At 27.9% G+C, this 22,839-nt stretch overlaps 1 protein-coding gene across 1 annotated transcript; it reads left to right on the top strand.

Moving 5' to 3' along the window:
* Positions 1-4,938: 4,938 nt before the first annotated feature.
* Positions 4,939-21,722, top strand: LOC130950252 (zinc finger protein JAGGED-like). The gene is made up of 5 exons (XM_057878771.1): positions 4,939-5,156; positions 20,600-20,694; positions 20,782-20,916; positions 21,159-21,249; positions 21,311-21,722. Exons 1-5 carry the CDS (start codon positions 4,939-4,941, stop codon positions 21,720-21,722), a joined length of 951 nt encoding a protein of 316 aa, XP_057734754.1.
* Positions 21,723-22,839: the final 1,117 nt, after the last annotated feature.

Genomic DNA, 22,839 nt, shown 5'->3' with positions numbered 1-22,839 from the left:
TGTGTTTAGAAAAAAAGGATTGCCAAACATTAAAATACAGCGTTCAAAGAACTTCAACGCACTTTTAAAAAATAATAATTTTGTATATTATTTATCTTATGGAGCAAGTTTGGCTGACAAGCCCACGCTTTTAAACTCAAAATACTACGACTAAATTTTTTAATTTATTTAATTTCAAAATTAAAAATAATTAAACTAAAAGAATAAAATATCTAAACAAATATTCTTTTTTTACAAATAAATAAAGATATTAAATTTTTTATTCCAAAGAAAAAAAATTTCAGAACTAAAACATCGACTTTACAACAACATAGACCAATACAAAACATCTCTCTCTTTGTATCCTAAATTCTTAATTTTAGAGCTATCTTCTCCCTTTTTTTTATTATTATTTTTTTTTTTTCTTTGATTTATATTTTCCACAAAAATAGCCCAATAACATAATTGACATCATTAACACAAGATTATTTTCTCCTAACCAAATTTTCAGCATACATCATATCAACTTTAACGCAGAAATTGTCGGCACTTGGGAGACATCAGTGCCACGTCCTTTCCTTCTCCTTGCCACACATTTTCAGCACCGGCAGAAAAAACTTCTCTTAAGCACCGTAGCACTGGCCATAAGCATATATATAAAAGTCTAAAATAAAATAAATAAAGCAATAAAAATTAATGAACTAATTAAAAAAATGTGTTCGAAAATCTCTAAACCCTACCAGCTAAATCCTAAACTCTAAATTCTCAACAATAAACTCTGAATCTTAACTCCGAATCCAAAATTCTTAAATCCTAACTCAAATCTAATACTATAAACTCTAAATTACAAACGTAAATAAAAACTAAAATAATCCTTAACCATAAATACTAATTCATAAATTCTAAATCATACATCACACTTTCTAATGTATCAACAATAAATACTAATTTCTTAACACTAAATCTTACTTAATATACACAGTAAAATTAATAAAAATTTTTATATCACTTTTTTAATTAAAATATTAAACTTTAACGTTCATTGTATACAATCCTTAAATTAAATTTTTTTACCAAAACCTAATATTTTAAAAGGTCAAATCTAATATTCTAATAAGTAAACGAGTTTCTATTTTTTATGCAAAAATAACTTTATTTCAAAGGGTTTATTAAATAATCTGAAGTTAACCCAAACTCTTTTTCTATTGTTTACTACTCATAAGACCATTTATAAATGCATATCTATAATTTTTACAAATTGCACTCTTTTTTTTACCATGCAAATTAAATTATGTCAATAGACTGTGACCCGTTAACAAAGAGTAGTCTTCCGTTAACAAAAAACGACCATCACAATATTTTTTTCCTCTTTGATCCAACCAAAAAACAAGTGAATCCCATGTAACCTTCATACCAAAAAGCCCAAAATCATAATGACTTTCATTAACACATAATTTCTCAACTAATTTTTTTATAACTTCCAACAACCTGCGACAACTCCTGCGAAAAGAGCAGGACCTTCCAGATGTGTTTGCGTATGTGAATACACTACTACCACACGTCACCCATCAAGTTGGTCCACGCATTTCCTGCTGAAAATAATCGTTTATCACAGTAGCAACGGCCTTAATTGAATACCAATCTTTATTCTTTAATTACTCATTATTTTATTATTTTTAAATAATATCTGTGACTTTTAAATACAGCTTTAATTTTATTTTTCCGTTTTATTCTACTGAAAGCGACCAAAACACTTACTAGTTAATATTTGAAATAAAAAAAGACAAGTGTATATTTTAAAAATATTATAAGAGAAAAATATTTTTTTATATTTTTTTTATACTCATTTAAAAAATTATGGATTAAATTTTGTTTATTTTTGATAAAATATATATATATTAGAAGTACTGATTTTAATATCAAATAATTTTTTTATTTTAATATATAAAAATTAATTTTGTTAGAAGTTAGAATACAAAATAATTAAATTAAAGCGAAAGAATGAGCAGAAAAAATAGATTTAGATTTTCTAAAATTGAAATTTTATTTTAGAGAATAAAATATAATCTTTTATTATTTATTTTATAAGTGAAATTAAAAATAAATATAAAAAAATTATTTAAAAATAAAAAATTATATTTTATTTTTTAAAATATAAATTTAAAAGGCCGTTGCTACTGTGATGAAACGATTATTTTTCAGCAGGTGATGAAATGGCGTGGACCAACTTGATGGGTGACGTGTGGTAGTAGTGTATTCACATACGCAAACAACATCTGGAAGAGTCCTGCTCTTTTCGCAGGAGTTGTCGCAGGTGTTGGAAGTTATAAAAAAAATTAGTTGAAAAATTATGTGTTAATGAAAGTCATTATGATTTTGGGCTTTTTGGTATGAAGGTTACATGGGATTCACTTGTTTTTTGGTTGGATAAAAGAGGGAAAAAAAATATTGTGATTGTCGTTTTTGTAACGGAAGACTACTCTTTGTTAACGGGTCACAGTCTATTGACATAATTAATTTGCATGGTAAAAAAAAAAAGAGTGCAATTTTGGTAAAAATTATAGATATGCATTTAAATGGTCTTATGAGTAGTAACAATAGAAAAAGAGTTGGGTTAACTTCAGATTATTTAATAAACCCTTTGAAATAAATTATTGCATAAAAAAAGAAACTCGTTTACTTATTGAATATTAGATTTGACCTTTTAAAATATTAGGTTGGTAAAAAAAATTTAATTAAAGGATGTATACAATGAACGTTAAAGTTTTAATATTTTAATTAAAAAAGTGATATAAAATTTTTTTTAATATTTTACTGTGTATAATATAAGTAAGATTAGTGTTAAGAAATTAGTATTTATTGTTGATACATTAGAAAGTGTGATGTATGATTTAGAATTTATGAATTAGTATTTATGGTTAAGGATTATTATTTAGTTTTTATTTACGTTTGTAATTTAGAGTTTATAGTATTAGATTTGATTAGGATTAAGAATTTGGATTCGGAGTTAAGATTCAGAGTTATTGTTGAGAATTCAGAGTTTGGATTTAGCTGGTAGGGTTTAGAGATTTTCGAACACATTTTTTAATTAGTTCATTAATTTTTATTGATTAACTTTATTTATTTTATTTTAGACTTTTATATATATGCTTATGGCCAGTGCTACGGTGCTTAAGAGAAGGTCTTCTGCCGGTGCTGAAAATGTGTGGCAAGGAGAAGGAAAGGACGCGTGGCACTGATGTCTCCCAAGTGTCGACAATTTCTGCGTTAAAGTTGATAGTGATGTATGCTGAAATTTGGTTAGGAGAAAATAATCTTGTGTTAATGATGTCAATTATTGGGCCTATTTTTGTGGATCCAATAATTTTGATGTCATTGTTTTTGTTATGGTATGGAACAAAAATAAAATAAATATGATATATATCACAGTGACAGTTTTTGTTTGATGGTTTGGGTCTTGAAATATGTTTTTTGGACATGAACCCAAAATTGGATCATGAAAATATTATAGTAGTAATAACCAATAAAAATATAAAATCAAAGAAAAAAAATAATAATAATAAAAAAAAGGGAGAAGATAGCTCTAAAATTAAGAATTTAGGATAAAAAGAGAGAAGATGTTTTGTATTGGTCTATGTTGTTGTAAAGTCGATGTTATTTAGTTCTGAAATTTTTTTTGGAATAAAAATCATGAAAATATAGTAGTAATAACCAATAAAAATATAAAATCAAAGAAAAAAAATAATAATAATAAAAAAAAGGGAGAAGATAGCTCTAAAATTAAGAATTTAGGATAAAAAGAGAGAAGATGTTTTGTATTGGTCTATGTTGTTGTAAAGTCGATGTTATTTAGTTCTGAAATTTTTTTCTTTGGAATAAAAAATTTAATATCTTTATTTATTTGTAAAAAAGAATATTTGTTTAGATATTTTATTCTTTTAGTTTAATTATTTTTAATTTTGAAATTAAATAAATTAAAAAATTTAGTCGTAGTATTTTGAGTTTAAAAGCGTGGGCTTGTCAGCCAAACTTGCTCCATAAGATAAATAATATACAAAATTATTATTTTTTAAAAGTGCGTTGAAGTTCTTTGAATGCTGTATTTTAATGTTTGGCAATCCTTTTTTTCTAAACACATAAGTGATTTCACAGCTTAAAAGCACGTTTACTAAAAGCCAAAAATTGTTGCTCCTGCGTTCACTTCAACGTGAGTTCACAGTTTATTATTATTATTGTTAGTATTATTATTGTGTTTTCCAAAAGAGTTTTTCATATTTGTTTCATTATCGGTGTTTTTCAAAAGAATTTTCATATTTGTTTCAAGTCATTTCAAATATTTAATTTTTTTCAAATTTTAGTTTTTTTTTTTTTATTTTAGTTGTTTTATTAATTTGTTATTTAATTATATTGTAATATGAATTATGATCTTATTAAAAATGATAAAGTAAATAAAAAAAAATCATACATAACAATGGAATCATAAGTAATAATTAATAATAAATAAAAGAATACTAAGATTACTAATAAAATTATAGATATTTTGTTTGACATTGTAAAATTTATTATTATAATTTTTGTTCATTGTTTATTATTCTAATATGTTATAATATGTATTATTGTTCCTATTGAAAATGATAAATTAAATAAAAAATTTATAACAAAATAATGAAGACATAATTAGTTAAAAATTAGAATCTAAAATAGTAAAGAAAATAAAATTACCAAGAGTACTCATAAAAAGTAGTAAAATATATTATTTTATATCTTATTTTTAATTTAATAAATAAATATTAATTATTATTAAAAAATTGTAATAAAGTGAAATAAAATTTTATAAAAAATATTATATAAAAAATATACCAAAAAAAGTATAAATCTAAGTCTCGCTCTCGGACTGGTGGTGCCAGGGTTATCTCTCCTCCTCCTCCTCCTCGGAACGTTGGGACTCTTTCCAATCCCATGGTGATTTCTTCTTCTCTCAGCCGCCCCGACGTCCGACCTTCCCCTGATCCCAAGAAGCGCAAGACCTTAGAGTCTGGTTCTTCTGGTGAGGTTAAGGCGGATGCTCTTGCGTTTGTCCGAAAGAATATCTATCCTCATGCTCGTATAGGCATGGATGATATCTCTGTTCGAAGCCACCTTACCACTATGATCGAGGAGAGTCTCAAAGCGGCGGGGTCTGTGGCAATATATTCATATGTAAAATGAATATAACAAAATAAACCTAGTAAAAACAATTAGAAAAATATATATAAGGATGAACATATAATATAGAAATAAAATTTGTTCTCTAACCAAGTTAACATATTTTATCATACATAAATTTTTTTAAAAATATATATTACTGAAATTAATAATACAAATTTAAAATAATAAAAGTCAGCTTTTTACTGTATTTTAAATAATTTTTCTTTTTTTTAGTTAACAATTTATTAAAAATAAAGAAATTACTTTTTTAAAGAATTAAATTTTGTTTATCTTAGAGAAGATACCATATAATAATTTAAACAATAAGGTAAAAAAAAAATTTTAAATAAATTATTTAATATTACAAATTTTAAATACAAATGCTATTGTATTTAAATTTAAAAGATAAATAAATATATGCATAAAATATATAAAAACAGATAAATTGGGAGTATTCATAAAATATAAATAATTATTTTTGTCTTCTTTATTTATTTTAAACATATATTTTACATTTATATCTTCAATATGTATACAATTTGTTTTTGTATTTAAAAATTTGAATGTTAACAATTTTTTATTTAGAATATCATTTTTATATTAATTTTTAAACTTATTCAGTGGTCTCTTCTTTAAGATTATACAAAAACTGATTTCTCATAAAAATAATTTTTTTATCATTAATTAAAAAACGTACTAATAAATTGTAAAATAAAGAATAAAAATAGTATAAGAAAGACTTGTACAAATATTGATTTTAATCATCTTAAATTTTTGTTATTAATTTTAACAATTTATATTTCTTTTAATTATTTATGTATGATAATAGATATATTTACTTGTCTAGAGTACAAATTTTAAAAATATATTTGTACATTCCTCATTTTGCAGCTCTTGGTTGTTTCCCTTTGTTCCCTTCAATTTTTTTGCCCTTTCACTGGGTATAGCCGTCACCCTTCCCCTTCCTTAAACTTGTTACAATGTCGGTTACCCTAACTCTTCCGAAGTTCCAATACCTCATCACATTATTATTATTATTATTTATTGTTGAGACTAAGCCCCACAGAATACAAAATTTTCTTCAACGAAAAACACAGGTTCAAAAAAAAATTTTAGGCTTCAAATTAATTGGCCAAATAACCACATTAATTAACATTATCTCTTACCTAATTTATTAATCAGTTTGACACTTTAACGCCTGTTCTCTCTCTGCTTCCGTCAGATATGTCTTCTCTTGGGGAACATTAACACACGCGTCCAATATTCATTCATTCTACCTTGTTTCAGCATGAGAAGAAAATTCTTCAACTCTTCACCGTAGCACTCCCCATCATTTATATTGTTTTCTTACTCCTAACTAGCGTTCATAAAAAACTTTTTTTACCACAAATTTATTTGGTCTCGAAAAATTTTTAATTTTCTATCGTATGAAAGATTTTGTAGAGAGATATTCAAGAACAAGTTTTTATCATCTGTTCATACGAAAATTCGACAATAACATAAGTTTAAATATTTACTTTTTAATAGTATCACCAAAAAAAATTTTAAGTCATCACACAGATAATATTTAGTTAATATACTACAAAATACTAATTTACTAAAAAAAGTCAACAACAAAAACACAACAAAATATGTAGCTAGTTGGTATGGTAGAAGTTAAATCTAAACACAAAAAACAAAAAAGCCAAATTACAATGCATGCTAATAAACAAAGTGTGATTTTTCCCATCTACAAACTTTTTACCATAAGTCCTGGTTGAAGGATGCAATCTTCTCGAAATAGAGAAGAACATAATTTTCAATTTAGCTTTAAGAATACAAATACACTTATTATTGAACAACGATAAAGGAAGTTGCAGTTGAACTCTTAATAAGTAATAACATCATCAAAGTACTTCCTTTTGTTTTTTATGGTAACATTCAAATCTCACCACGCAACAGAAGCACCAACGATCTTATGAAGAAGAACTGCAGCTTCCAATATATATGAACCATATGGAGATACCAAGGAGTCATAATTGAGCTTCGAAAGCCAAAATGAAGCTGAGGTTGCAACATGATAGTCTCTTCCTTCTTCAACTTTAAATGAGATTGGTTGTCAAAGAGAATCCGATTTTTTGAGGTAGAACTTGATGACACCTACTTGCTGGGCTACTTGCAGATGATGAGGAAGACCGATATAAATCGAATTGAAACTATATTTCTTCTATGAATCAAAATCTAAATACCATAGAAATGCAACACAACCCTGTTGTTACATACATTGAAACTACATTTCTTCTATGAATCAAAATCTAAATAATTTAAAAAATAATAAACTAAACAAATAACTTAGAATTTAAAAAATAACCGCCTAAGCAAAATAACTTAAAATTAAAAAAATAACAACCTAAACAAAATAACTTAAGTAAATAATTTAAATTTTAAAAAATTAACAATCTCTTTTAAATTCAATTTTTTATTATTTCATTTTAAGAGAACATTTTGTTTCCGTTTTCAAATTTAAGCTCTTATTATTTTGTTTTTGAACTTGTTTCTTACTACTACTTACTTTTTATTGTTTTGTTATTACTTTTAAATTGTTAATTTTATTATTAAACAACCGTCCTAAATTTAAAATAATTTATAAATAACTTTATTTAAATTAATTCAATAATATTAAGATTTAAATATTTAACTACCTTGTTAATAAACTCGAAAACTAAATCCTTATTGATATCTAACAATCTAACCGAATAATTTATATATTAATTTTTTTTAATTAGTTTAATAATATTAAGATTTAAATATCTAACTATCTTATTAATAAATTCAAAAACTAAATCCTTATTATTATCTAACAATCTAACTAAATAATCTATTAATTTATAAATAAAATTACAAAAATTTCTAATAAAGACATTTAGGCAAATAATCTCGAAATTCAACATATGAGTGCCACGTCAGCAAAAAGTATTCCCATTTGTATTCGATCTGGAGAAAAGATTGTTTCAAATTTTAAAAGTAACAACTTAAGCAAATAATAAATTATAATTTATAAATAACATTTTAAAAATTTTTAGTGATGATACCTAAGCAAATTATTAGTTCAACAATATTAAAAACTAAATACCCAACAACCTAAGAAAGCGATTTAAAAATTTAAAAGGTAACAACGTAAGCAAATAATAAGTTATAATTTATAAATAAAATTTTAAAAATTTTCAGTGACGACACTTAAGTAAATAAATTTCCAAACTTAATGTATGAGCACCACGTCAGCATAAGAACTTCTTATTTATATTGCTATAAAGATAAAGATTTTTTTTAAACAGTATAAATAACCTCACATCTTAATAAGATTGGTAATTCTATTTACTTTATTATAATCCTTTGTAAGTAGCATAGTAGTTTATAAATTATATAAATTTTTAAAAAGTATTCTCAAACCCAATTACTTACTTACTTAAAAATTAAAAAAAAGTATATTTGAATTTAAATTTAAAATTTTAAACATAATACTTTAATTAAAAATTATAATTAGATTTTTTTTTTAAAATAAGTACACATTAAAAATTAATAACTAACTTAATTGTATCAACAATAATTCAAAAATTTTTTTATAACTTTATGATATTAAATATTAAATTAGAAATTATCAGGATATCAACGGTGTGAATCAAATTAAAAATAAAACCACAAGTAATAACCAAATAACTTCAATTTATATTTTAAAAAATTCTAAATTCCAAACATAAAAATCGAAAAGAATTAAAAAAAAATAACAACTCAAGAAAAGATAATGTTTCCACCGAAACAAACACATGCTTGGCATTATTCTATTAGATAGACTCTAAAAGGAATTCCAAAATATGTGCATCCAAATTCTCAAATTTTATTTTCAATCTTGATCTTCTTGCAAGTTGAGGTATCTCCTTCCATCTTCAAATCTTCCGACTCCGAGGATAGTCACTTAGTTAGTGTAATAACATTTTTCAACACTTCAGATTTAGCATTGGAGAATTCAAGCAACAAATTCTGTACTTTTACCACGTTAAATTAAAGACTTCTTTCTAACTTTTGATTTTATCTCACTAATATTTTTTAAATAAAATTAAGATCTAATTTTGAGAGAACAAACAAACAAAAAATTTATTTTTTGAACAAATACCTTAGCCCCTTCTACTTTCTCCCCTTTAATGATTGAGGATGCCTTTGAAATTGGAAGCAAACTACCGGTGTAGTCAACATCCTAAAATTATAATTAATTATTAATTATTATTTATAAATTAGATATACTAATGATCAAAAAAAAATAAACTGATTTTTAATAGAAAGTACACTATAATTTATCACAATTTGAATAGGGTGAGCATCTTTGAATTTATTATGAGGTCCACATTATCAGTCATCTTCTTAACTTTATAAGAAGGTGAAAAATGTGGATTATCAGATATTTGAACTTCAACGATGAAGATAAAGGTCTTATCAATTAGGTTGAGAAAAAGTGTAGGGTATCTGATAGATCTCCTTTCTGCAGGGTATTATATAATTAATAATAAATAATATAAAATTACCATTAAAATATCTTCACTAATGTTTTTAGAAATAAATATTGGTTAGAACTTACTAATAAGAATGGATCAAGTATCTCTACACAGCTCTTTTCCAGAACTTGTTTTGCCTCATTGTCAAAAACTACAAAACATGCAAAATAAAATAAAATAGAATTGATGAACAAAAATCAAAGAACGATTAGGTGGGAATAAACAAATAAATTTAAAATATAAATAATATAAATTTAAAATAAAATAGAAAAATATTAGTAAAAAACTCACGTCATCGAGCCAAACCATCTCAATTGAGTATGGCAATGGAGAATTTCTGTAACTTGGTAGTGTTCATAACCGTATCACTCGTATACGTACACACAAATTGTCGATGATAGGATTGATGTCTGTAATTTTGTGAATAACAGTCATTGGAATTAGTAGAGAGATTTTGAATATATGTAAAGAAAGGGATTAATGTACTTTAAATTGTGATGCTTTACATATCTCATAACTTATACTTTTATAGTTGACTCATAATTAAAATTTTTTAAATTTGATTGACTTTAATTTACATTTAAATTAAAGTCAATCAAATTTGAAATTTAAAAAATAATAACCTAAGTAAAATAACCCAAACAAATAAAATAATTTAAAATTTCTAATTTATAAATATAAATCTAAAAATTTCTAGTGATGACACCTAAGCAAATAAACTCTCAGAATCAACGTATGAGCGCCACGTCAGCATATGAGCTCCCCATTTATATTACTATAAAGATAAAATAATTTAAAATTTAAAAAATAACAACTTAAGTAAAACAATCTAAACAAATAATTTAAAATTTGAAAATAACAACCTAAGCAAATAATAATTTATAATTTATAATTTATAAATATAAATCTAAAAATTTCTAGTGATGACACCTAAGCAAATAAACTCTCAGAATCAACGTATGAGCGCCACGTCAGCATATGAGCTCCCCATTTATATTACTATAAAGATAAAGATAAAGATAATAGATAATAGATAGATAGATAATAGATATAGGACTGCACATGGATCGGATAATATTCGTATATCCGTGGTAATTATCCGCATCCGATCCGAATTTTGCGAATATTATCCGATCCGCAGAGCCATCGGATCGGATCCGATCCGATCCGTACTATGGTAGGATCGGATTGTGGATTTGGCAGTGATATCCGCGGATCCGATTCGCAAATCCGCATATCTGCACATCACATATAAATAATATAGTTTAAGAAAATAAACCTTAATGTGATATGAATTTTAGTGTGTTGTTTTATAAATTTTATGATATCTTATTTTTTATTTTTTATGTTGTACTCTAACTTAGAATAATTAAACTTAAATCTTGTGTTATTATTTTTTTTATTATTTAAGAGAACTTTTATTAATAATATTTTAGAATTAAATATGCTTAAACGGGTGAAAATGAATTTTTTTTTGTAAAAACAGTTAAATGGAATTCAAAAATATTTTTTTTAATTATGCGGATATATCCGATATCCAATCCGCAAGTCGGATCCGGCCTGAAAAATTGCAGATGTCGTATCCAATCCGATCCGATGAGCGCAGTGTGGATCAGATAGAATTTTAGACTATATCCGATCCGATCTGTGTGCCCTAAATAGATAGATAGATTACTTTTATTTATTATTTGTATTGGCCATTGCTCGGTTTATTTGTTTTTGGGCTGGCCACAGTATCGTATTTTCACTTGCAGTTGTTTTACTCCTGAATGTCAACACTCGTGCAGTGATTTGGACTTATGATGTTCTTGGGTCTATTCCAATTATTTTATTTTTCAATAAGATCCAGTAGTTGGCCCTGATATATTGGGCTTTTAAACGTAAGAAACCATTCAACGTAAAAAAACATTAAACATATATTGGACGCAAGAAAAACAAAATCATATGAAAACAATCAGTTATTTTTATAATAAAAATAAAATAAATTTAATAACTCATATATTTATATAAATATACAATGACTAATCACTGATTGAATTTGGATGTGTTTAACCCCATCCATCCCAATCTTTGTTGTATTATGTTTATGAAAGCACTATTTGACTACCATAGAGAGCACTAGTTATTAAGGTATTATTTAAGAGTTTAACCATATATATTGGCTTAGAAAATACGTGTTAGCAGGCAAGAATAGCACATAGATAAAACCTGGGAAATGGGATGAGGGAGGTAACAAACTAGCATACTTAAGCAAGAGCTCTTAGTAGTTAGTAGGTACTGGCATCATAAATTGGGTATAAATATAGAATAGGAGAAGAATGACACCTCTTATTAGGTTGGTGTTGGTGAGTGTGCCCTCGGGGCCCGAGTGTGATTATCCTATGTCCATACCTAGCTTACTTAGAGCATACCATTTCAGGATATTTTTCCAAGTTCATCATACTACTTAATCCACCCCAAATATATCATGTTATTTTTATTTAGCTTCGCATCGTAGGGCGTGGTAAATTAAATGTCACCCAACACCATCATGACATATGCGTTCTCTTAAGAGCTACGCACTATGCTTCTTTAGCCCACTGTAGTTCTTTGTTTCAGCAAATTGAGGTTACTGTAGTTGCAATTCTTGGAGTCCATTTCTAACTTCATTCACAACCACCACCCAACAAAATTAACCACTTTGCTATTGTGGATTTCTCAACTTATATTGCAAGTAGATAGATTCCCTATAAATTTTGTTGATGTCACCTTTTTCTTATTTTTACATTCATATTCTTATATTTAGATATTGGTAAGACTAAATTTTTTTTATTATAGATTATAAATGCGTGTAAATTAGGGTAGAGTATTGCTGGTTGAAAATTTTATTAAAACTCTATTATATTCTACTTGCGAGTTGAGAATCTCTCAACTCTAATTCTACTCGCACCCGAAAGTTCTAAATCTTACCTTACTTGCTGAAATATCAATTTTTTAAAAAATAAATATAAAATTCAATCATTTCAAATTTCATACATATTAATAAAATAAAAAATAAAAAATTAATATTTTAAATTACTAAATTAACTAATTAATCTAATAGTTGCTTACTTGTTGTAAATCATTATATGAAAAAAGTTGTAGATTCAACTCTCACCTCATTTACTGTATACCTAATTTTTATAAAAATATATGTTATAAATGGATACTCTACCCAAACTAATCTCTACCTACTTAAAGGAGATTGGATAGCACGTGTAATTAAATAATATTGCTATTTTTGAAGTTTTTTCTTAGCATGAAGGTCAAACAAAACCGGACGGTGCATTTTATTAATTATGTTTTATAAATTCAATTTAAACAAAATTATTACATGTGTGATTTCCTTTTTTAAATTGAAATTTTAGAGAAAACTGAAATCGAACGTTTCTCATCTCTTACAACATAAATTTTAAAAAATGAATATAAATTTGGAGGGTCTGATTTTCTTCTCCTAAAAAATTTTACCGTCTGATTTCTAACGTCTAAACTTAATGGTGTATTTTTTATTTATGTTTGTCACGTTTGGATATGTATAACACTACGGTTTCGCTACATTATCAACAGCATATCTGTCAACTTCTGCCAACTCTTATTTATAATTGTGTTTTATGGAAGTGTGTTCATGGATGTGTCTAATAAAAATGTTTTTTTTATAACTATGTTTAATAGAAGTATCTTTATAGATATATTTTCTGGATGTGTCTCTTTATATATGTATTTAAAATATATTAATTATTAGACACATCTACAAACACACTTCCATGAAACACAAATATAAATAAGAGTTGGCTTGACAGATAATATGTTGGTAACCTATGCTTTTCCATAACACTATACTCTACCGACTTATAACTTTAGAAAATGCCATTTTTAGTCCAATATCAAAATTAATTTCTGTATATAAATTGATCCAAAAAACAGAATAATCAAATAAATATTAACATTTTGTAGTGTTGAGATCACGAAAAAGAAATAATAATTGTTAGATTATTATAATTGAGTGGAACCCAAAGACAATAGAAATTATTAAAAAAAAAGATTATTGAAGATCATATTGGAGTCCTATGATTGTTCTGATATGCATGCCGAAAAAGTTGAAAATGATTTTATATAGGGGGGTTTAATTATATTTGTTCCCGGTTGGGAATGAAGGCAAGCTAGGATAGAGAAGAAGAGATAGGAAGTGGTAACATTATGGTGAAAACTATGGAGCTAGATATATATTAGGAGGAGAAGGTACTTTTATAAGAATGAAAAAATGGGTATATGCAAAGGGAAACTGCAACCGAAATTTCGAAGTAATAACTAAACAGCTATTCGATCACAGAAAGTTAGATGGAGGCTGAGCCCCCAATGAAGTGAAAAATGGTAATGCCAATGAGGGAAGCACAGTACTCATTGCGGAGCTATGTGAAGATGAAGACTAGTGAGTAGTGAACAATATAATAACCTAACTCTTTGACCTCCATTTTTAATAAGACCAATCAATCACTACTATTGATCCATCCAGTCAATAATGGTAATGGGCACATAGGGGATAAAGACAATTATCTGATTCTTCTTCTCACCATTTGGTTTCCTCTCGTAACTAATTACTTCCAAGCTCATCAATTATTTTCTTACCATAATACTCTTCTCTCTTCACCTTTTCCTCCAAACATCCCATTCCTTCTTGTGTTCTTTTCTTTATGTTAGTCCCAACTCCCAACCAATGTCACACCAGATCGAATCACTCCATATTCAAACATGTGAAAATAATAACTAATAACTAATACTTATTAGATGATTCCACAATTTTTATTAAACTGTTTAATAAGATATAATTATATATACATCTTAGCTATTATCGTTATTTTACCAAAATAAAAATAAATACAAATATTAAAAACTAATACTTTTTATTAATATAAGCTAGCATTTTGCATCATTACTTTATTTTGATACTAATAGGATTTAAGATTTAGAATTATTTAGGTTGGCCAAATATTAATCAAATGAAAAAAATTTAACGACGAATAAAATTTATTATTTTTTGTCAATATTTTTAATTATCGGTCTAATACTTTTTGTTTAACAGTCTAATAATATATTTTTAATCTATATTTTTAAATATTATTGATTAATTACTAATTTAAAATAATAAATTTTATTAGTCAGCGTTTTTGTAAAAATAATATCCTTAATGCTTAGAAATCAAATTTTGGAAAAATTACTATTATTCTTTAAAAATTAAAAATATTGTACATAATATTCTTCTATTTGTAAAAGCATACTTTAATTTCCCTTGAAATTTAAGTTATTATTATCGAATAACTTTAAATTACAACATTAAATTACTGCCTTTGAAAAGATTAATATGGACATACATAACAAAATAAAATGTACATATATACAATAATAATAGTTAAACCCAAACTTTTTATTCAAGGTATAGGACTAATTTTATTTCTAGTACTAATTTATTTTTTTAAGTTTTCTTCCTTGAGAATGCTAGTTGTAATTTGGAGCTTTTTTTAATTATATTGCTTGCTATTACTATTGACCCAAATAATCCTACACTTAGAACCGCTTGTTCGTATCAACAAATACCCAGAAACATAAATACTAACTACTTCTTCAATAATGATAACTATTTTTTTTTGTATGTGTTAAAAATAAACAGCAACATATATTTACAAGATGAATTACTAAACAAAAATGTTACATGCACATAAAAAATCTGTCATCATGTATTTAATTATGTATAAATATATATGTTGTTTAACTTATTTTCGATATATATTTCGTATAAATATTGATGTTTAAATAAAATAAAACTTTATTAGCTTGAATTCAAAATTTTAGGTTCCAATGGTTATTGTATCATTTAACAATAAAGAGAAAGTATACCTAGAACAATGTGATTAGGAAAATAAATTATGTTTGAAGAAAAGCATCAACATCCATCTATAGATGCTTTTCGAAAATAGATAATGAGTGGTAACTTGAAATTGTCTTTTAACTAGTCAAAGAGTTAGAGAGTTTATAATAATTATGGAACATGGTTGAAATTCCATTAATACATATAAAAATTTTCACCTGCACAGCTCCTATTGTTAGCTGGTTTTACTAGGTGGTAGGCTACAGTGCCATTTGCATACCAAAACAAAAGAGGTTTGTTTGTTATTAATATGTGAGGTCCTTTTCTTTAAAATTTCATTCATTGTTTCAATGATTCATTTATTCTTTTAACTTAATTTGCAAAAAGATGTTTATCAAATAGTCTTGTTCCTGAACTCGTAACTAAAAGCATGGGAGTTATTTGCAAATAAATACACATCGTTGTCTATTATTATTTCAGCAATTATTATTGCTTACAACTTATTACTCAATGTTACTATTTAATCAGGTACCAAGATTAACCGTACATATGAAATATAAGTTTAAATTTGGTTGAATTAAGATTGGAAATGGATACTTATTTTCTTCAATAATTGGTATCAGAACATTCAAACCAAACTCAACTACCATGACTCAAAAAGCAATAAACTTAAACAATAAACATGAAGTAAATAACAACTTCACAAAAGAAATAACTATAGACCCAATTAAAACTAAAACAATAATATTATATGATCAGCATAATTTATTATTTAATATCAGTAATTAATAAATAATATTTAAAAATATAGTATTAACTGTTAAACTAAAAATATTAGACTGCTGATGAGTGCTGACCAAAAATATCAACCATTATAAATAAAATTGTTGATGTTTGAGACTTTCTCAAACTAAAAGCCCAAGACTTGTTGTGTGTTTGGATTACAGTTTGCAAACTGAGGTTTGTATAAAATTGATTTTGTAAAATTGATTTTGATCAAAAGTGAGTTAGTGTTAACGTGGTTTATGTTTGGCAATTTTTATTCAAAATGGATTATAGTAAACTAAATATTGCTTGGATTACATTATTCAAAATCACTTTTAGGTAAAAAATTACAGAAAAGGACATGAATTTAAATAGTTATTTTATGTTATTTTATAATTTTATTTTAAATATTTAAATAAATTTTAATATTTTTTTAGTATTTTCAATATTCTTTAGTACTCTAATAGGATTAATAGAATCATAATACAAAGTAAAAAAATATTTCATGTAAAAAAAATAACAATAACAATAAAAAAACTCATATAAATAAAAAAAACAGAAATTTTATAAAAAACAATAATATGCATAAGAGAGTATTAGAAAAAATATTATAAAAAAAACAAACATATGAATAATGAAGGACATAATTGGTACATACAACATAATTTTTAATCCAACGTGAAAAGCTAAACAGAAAAGCTAGAATTTATAGTTTCTAGTAAACGTTGGTTTAACATAGAAATCACTTCTGCGTTTAGAGGATAAAAATATTGCCAAACACAAAGATAAAGCGTTCAAGAAGCTCAAACGCGCTTCTCTCTTCTCCAAGGCAAATCCAAACACACCCTTGGTATACTTGTTTATATAAGCAGGATATTGTGGACACATGATTGCTGGGAGTATTGCAAGTTAGCACCTGTTATTAGCCTTATTTTGCTTAGCAGATAAAAATCATGTAGTATTGTGCTTATATATTGTATAGTCATGAAAATGGATGAAGATTAATTACATAGGTTACATTGGTTTGTGTCACAAGATTGGAATGTATGATTGTGGTGATGCTTTCACTATATATATAGCCTCAGTCATCTCTCTCTCTCTCTCTGAGCATTCCCTCCTTTGAACATTTATAACATAATATATAAATATAATAAAAGATATTGTTTAAACAAATAAATTTATCACCAATATCATCAATAATTAATTAAATCTCTAATTATATGTGATTCGTTTAAATTTTATGTCTATTTATTTGTTTTACAGTATTATCGAATTTAGTAAGACAAAAATTAATCTATCGTAAATTAAAATTTTATTTAAAAATTTATGATTAATCAATAAATTATTACATATTAATAAATTAATCACTAAATTAGTTTAAAATTAATAAGTATTATCTCAGATAAATATCTATTTCATTATTTATGCCTTGGTAGTTGGAATGTAAATATTCTTATTAATAGTGGACACTGTACTGCTTGAAGCAAAGAGAGAAGATAGAGAGCTTCATTTTAATTCTTTAACACTAGAAATCTTATACTAAAATGCTTAAGGCAGCAATTTTGTTTGTTACTTTTAATCAGCTAAAGAATTATAGTCCAAATTGTGGCTACTTTAATTAAGCATGCATGTGGAAGTGTGCTTGAGGTCAAGTTTGACCTATAGAAGAAAATTTTGAATACTTGTTGCATACAGGGGTTTTTTCCTTTCCAAACTATATATCGGTTTCGCAATATAAAACTATATGGTCAGTTATATTTGGGATATTAAGTTTTAAACTATAGCTATTCAAATTGTTTGATGCTGTTGATGATGATTTATTTTTCATGTACTTTTAGTTAGATTCAAAATCTGATCAAACTGCATGATTAAACTCTTACGTACGTACACCCCTCAGCTCAAAATTTAATTTAGCAAGATTCCATGTCTTTGTAATTTTTGTTACCTTGTTTCAAAACATACTACAATTTAATAGAATGAAGCGAATTGTGAAGGTTCTTGAACAATGAAAACGTGCACTTTTGATATATTTTGTTATTATTGCATTGGCCTAAAAAGAGGTTCTGATTTTGTGTCGTTTATTATGAATATTTCCTTGTCTCCCTTTCAGTACAATGAATGCTTATTGTAGTACATATAATGAAGGGGTTTGGTACCCGTTTACATAAAATAATTAATTAAGCAGGTATGATTATATAGTATTAATAATAATGTCAGTTACGTTACGTTGAGTCATCATAAGTGAAAGAACTTTTCAATTAAAATTTTGACTGCTTGAAGTCGAGGACTAAAGGTAGTGGAGCCAACATGATGAAGACAATTTCCTCTACAGGTTTGTAAGTTGCATTGTTAGACTTTCTGAACACACAAGAGATGTTTGTTGGATTTACTGCTTAAAATTGTGAAGGACCACATGAAAAGTAATCATATATATACACACAAATACACATACACTTGCAAGAGATCTTCAGAATTCAGATAGATAGGGCGCGGTCATTGCATGATTCTTCGGTCCAGGGTTTTCAAAATTATAAAATCAAATCAAGTCAAATAATTATTGTTATTTGTGTATGTGTATGTATATATGTATATGTGTGTCACATAAATTAAATAAACAAATGATGAATTGAATCCACGGCCTTCATTCATAGTACAAATTAGCAGCTAGTCAATGAGGCTAGTGTGGTCCATGAATATCACCTGATTTTAATGCTTACCCCTCTTATTAGGTAGTGTCTTCTTTTTCCTTTATATCCATTTCAGGTGTAGTAGTGTGAAGAGCGAACGAACCACTATTCAGTTCATCACCACTGGCTTGTGGACAATATTGCTTCTAACTATCTATTCTTCTGCTTTTGCCATTTACAAATAGTCAAATACCATACATACATAATACTAATACCTACAACTTGCTTGCTTTCAAAGCTTGCTTTAACTTAAACCATTATTTAAGTGGTTCTGTACTGTCATCTCTCACAGCTTTAATTAAACTCCACAGTAATCAATGGTCCCAACCCCATTATTTTATTTCAAACAGTTTTGGCTTTTATTTGCTTATATAGAATTTTACCAATTTCACACTTTTTTTTTTCTGATAAATAAATAAAAGGATTAATTGCAAAGCATTATAAGTTAGAAATTGATGTTTTATTTAGAATTGTCGTGATGATGAATAATGGGATAGAGAAGAAAAATTGAAATGCACTAGCTAGGAGGTGTATGCATATATATATAGAGAGGAGCAGTGAAAAGGACTATGTATATGTGATCTAAGAGATATAGCATAAGTTTCAAAGAATAAAACAATAGATGTGGGGTTGAGTCTATCTCAACTTAGATTGCAAAAACCCTAATGATAGATACTGATAGCAACCGTTCGTTGAAGCAAGTCTAAGTCCCCTGGGTAGAATTTAACACCCCAGAAAGGAGGCATTGAGCTATTGTATGTGGACCATACGTTACCTGTTTCTCTAAACATGCCCCCCTCCTTTTAGCACAATAACAACGCAAATTGTTCACGTACCCTTATGCCTCTTTCTGCTATATAAATGCCTTCTTTCATTCTTAGGGCAAACTTTAATGCTCAAACATGTGTACTGCACCATCTCATTGCCACCCTTTGTTGGCAATATCAACCTCAGCTCTAGGGCAAAAGAAACTATATAGAGCCAGAAAAAGTAGCGCCATTTATATAATTAATATCAATATATATAAGAAAACGTCTTTGGGCTTACTTCCCTAAGTTTCCAACGAAACTAGACCAAACTAGATTGGAATAATTAGTAGTAAACACTTGTGATTAAGCGAGCCTTCAATTCCCACACTCACCCACTCTCTCACACTCTCTTTTTAAAGTCACGAGACCCACTGTCCCATTGTTCATTCAATTGTGTGTGTGTGTGTGTGTGGGAGAGAGAGAGAGAGAAAGAGTGTGTGTGGCGTGGCAGAGGAACTGATAGAGAACTTTCAAAGCTCTTTATCTTCTACCATCACTCAACTAGCCTCTATATCGCAGTTCCAAACTGAAAGTGTGTCTCGCAAATTTTATAAAAAGCTTTTAGTTCTATCTTCCCTTCATCTGAAAGAAAAAAAAGAGGAGTGCTGGCTGGCTTGCCCCTCATATTTATATATATTTTCTGTCTCTCTCTGCGTGTCGGTACCATGTAGGTCTTCCCCCACTACTACTACTACAAAACCTTGTTGCTTCTCCTCTATCTCTGCTTCTTTCTTCTATTCATGTGATGACTTGTTTCCTTCACAGGAGACCAGAAGGAAACCCATTAGACCTTAACAATTTGCCCGATGACTACAATAGAGATCATGGCAAACAACTCCTCCAAGACACCTTCTCTCCCGGTAAATACTTGTCTTAGTCTTATTTTTGTTATACTAGCTAGGTCGGTGAAACATGATATATGTGGAAGTTGGTTTAATTGGGTGCAGGTTGCAGGAAAAAGAAAAGCGGCGGCGGTAAGGATGGAAAAGAGGAGTGTGGGAAGGTGTATGAGTGTAGATTTTGTTCCCTCAAGTTCTGCAAGTCCCAGGCTCTTGGGGGACACATGAACCGCCACCGCCAAGGCTACTCTCTACTCTATCTATCTCTTTTTTTCTTTATATTATTATATACATGTAAGAGAAACGGGGGACATAGATTGATAGATTGTTAATGATTTGTCCATGAAGATAGGCGTGGTCATTTCAAATAAAGAAGCAAGATTCCTGAGATTTCTTGAAACTTTAAAGAGAGAGAGGGCCCTGCTAGCTGCTATTTGCTTCTTTTTTTTTGTTTTTATTTATTTAGATTATTTGATTTTCATCAGAGAGGGAAACAGAGACGCTGAACCATGCCCGTCAGCTGGTGTTTCGTAACGATCACACCCTTGCTGCTCATCAACCTCCACCTCACTTAGGGTATGTTTGTCATTTCCATTATTTCCTTCTTCCTCTCCTTTAATTCTTATTTTCAATTCAGATGCTGTCAAGACCCAACAGCGGCAGCTCTCAGATTCCCAAGATACTTCTCTGCGTCATCCACGTCATCAACCGCTGCTGCATCTCATCATCAGCCCTATCTATACGCTTCACCATCCAGGCCACCGCCGGTCTCCTTCCCGGGGGCTCATCACCAGTTCGCTCCACCTCCTCACGATTACTACGTGGGCCATGTCCTCAGCTATGGCGGTGCGGCGGAGTCATCAGCAGGAGCAGGAGCAGGAGGAGGCAGTTACACGTGCATAGGTGCACCGGTGGTGGGACAAGCAGGGAAGGAGAGGGAGCAGGAAGGGTCGTTGAATTGGGGAAGATCATCATCAACATCGGGATCACAGCCTCATCATCGTTTGGATCCTCCTTCAGCGATCAATCGGTTTCAAGATGGGTTCTAATATAATATATATGAGATGAGATTCTTTGTTTATTATATATATTGAGTAAGTGATGATTATGAAATAGAGTTGTAGTATGCTATGCTATGCTATGCAGTATGTATCATAAAGACACGCCATCCGAATGAGAATGAGAGAGAGACATAACAAGACAGATGGGGTCATGACTCATGAGTGAGTGAGTGAGTGAGTGAGTGAGAAGAGAGAGAAAGTTATCACTACTTTGTTATTTTCGGTCTTGGTTTCGTTTCGTTTGCTTTTCTTTTCTTTTGTTTTGTTTATCTCAACAGTGACTTGGCTGCAGCTTTTGAGCTCATGTACACGCTCAGCTACTTTGGCTTCTTCGTTTTCCTCTTCTCTTCTTCTTCTCCTTCTTCTTTACAACTTTAACAACTAACTAACGGGCCCTATTCTATTTCTATTGTTAATTTGTTACCATAACAAATACTAGTTACTAAGTTACATATCAACTCAAACTAACTTCCCACTCTTTGCATCCCAAGTATATAATGGATTATGTTAATTAATAAATCATTGAATGTGTGTGTTGCCCTTTTCTTACTCTAATTGATGGTGGCTTTGGCAGTTTCACTTTCACTACCTGAATCTTTGCCTCTTCCTCTTCTTCTCTCATGCTCTCATTCTATCCCAACCAAAATTGGGCTATCAGTGTCACACTTGTCTGCACAATTAGGGTAATGACACACACAACTCCCACACCTCTTTAATTTAGACCCATCTTGCTAATTAGGATCCATGCTTATAACAATCAAACCTCCCAAATATCTCATTTTCTTCTTTTTATCTCTCAGATTTTCTACTTGCACTATAGTAATAAAATCAACCTCTTATATTTGTTTTCAACATTCGTAAATGAAACCAACCAAACCATAGATACACAAGTTTTCATTATCCATATCTTGAGTAATGAGCTTATGTAAATTAAATTTCCATGAGATAGATGGTTAAAAATTTTATATATTGAAAATGTTTGGAAATAAAAAAAATTAATAAAAAATTATTATAATTTATTATTTTTAACTTTATTTAATATATTATATAATAAATAAAATAAATTTAGATGGTTTAAGCTGATTGTTTTTTATTTTCCTAAACA

This window comes from Arachis stenosperma, chromosome 9 (assembly GCF_014773155.1).
Source record: "Arachis stenosperma cultivar V10309 chromosome 9, arast.V10309.gnm1.PFL2, whole genome shotgun sequence".
Lineage (NCBI taxonomy): Eukaryota > Viridiplantae > Streptophyta > Magnoliopsida > Fabales > Fabaceae > Arachis > Arachis stenosperma.
This window is presented reverse-complemented; position numbering and strand designations above follow the sequence as displayed.

Coding starts and splice junctions, on each gene's coding strand:
- LOC130950252 (XM_057878771.1), top strand. CDS start 4,939: ATGGTGATTTCTTCTTCTCTCAGCCGCCCCGACGTCCGACCTTCCCCT. Junction 5,157..20,599: donor GAGAGTCTCAAAGCGGCGGG/GTCTGTGGCAAT, acceptor TTTCCTTCACAG/GAGACCAGAAGGAAACCCAT. Junction 21,250..21,310: donor CAACCTCCACCTCACTTAGG/GTATGTTTGTCA, acceptor TTTTCAATTCAG/ATGCTGTCAAGACCCAACAG.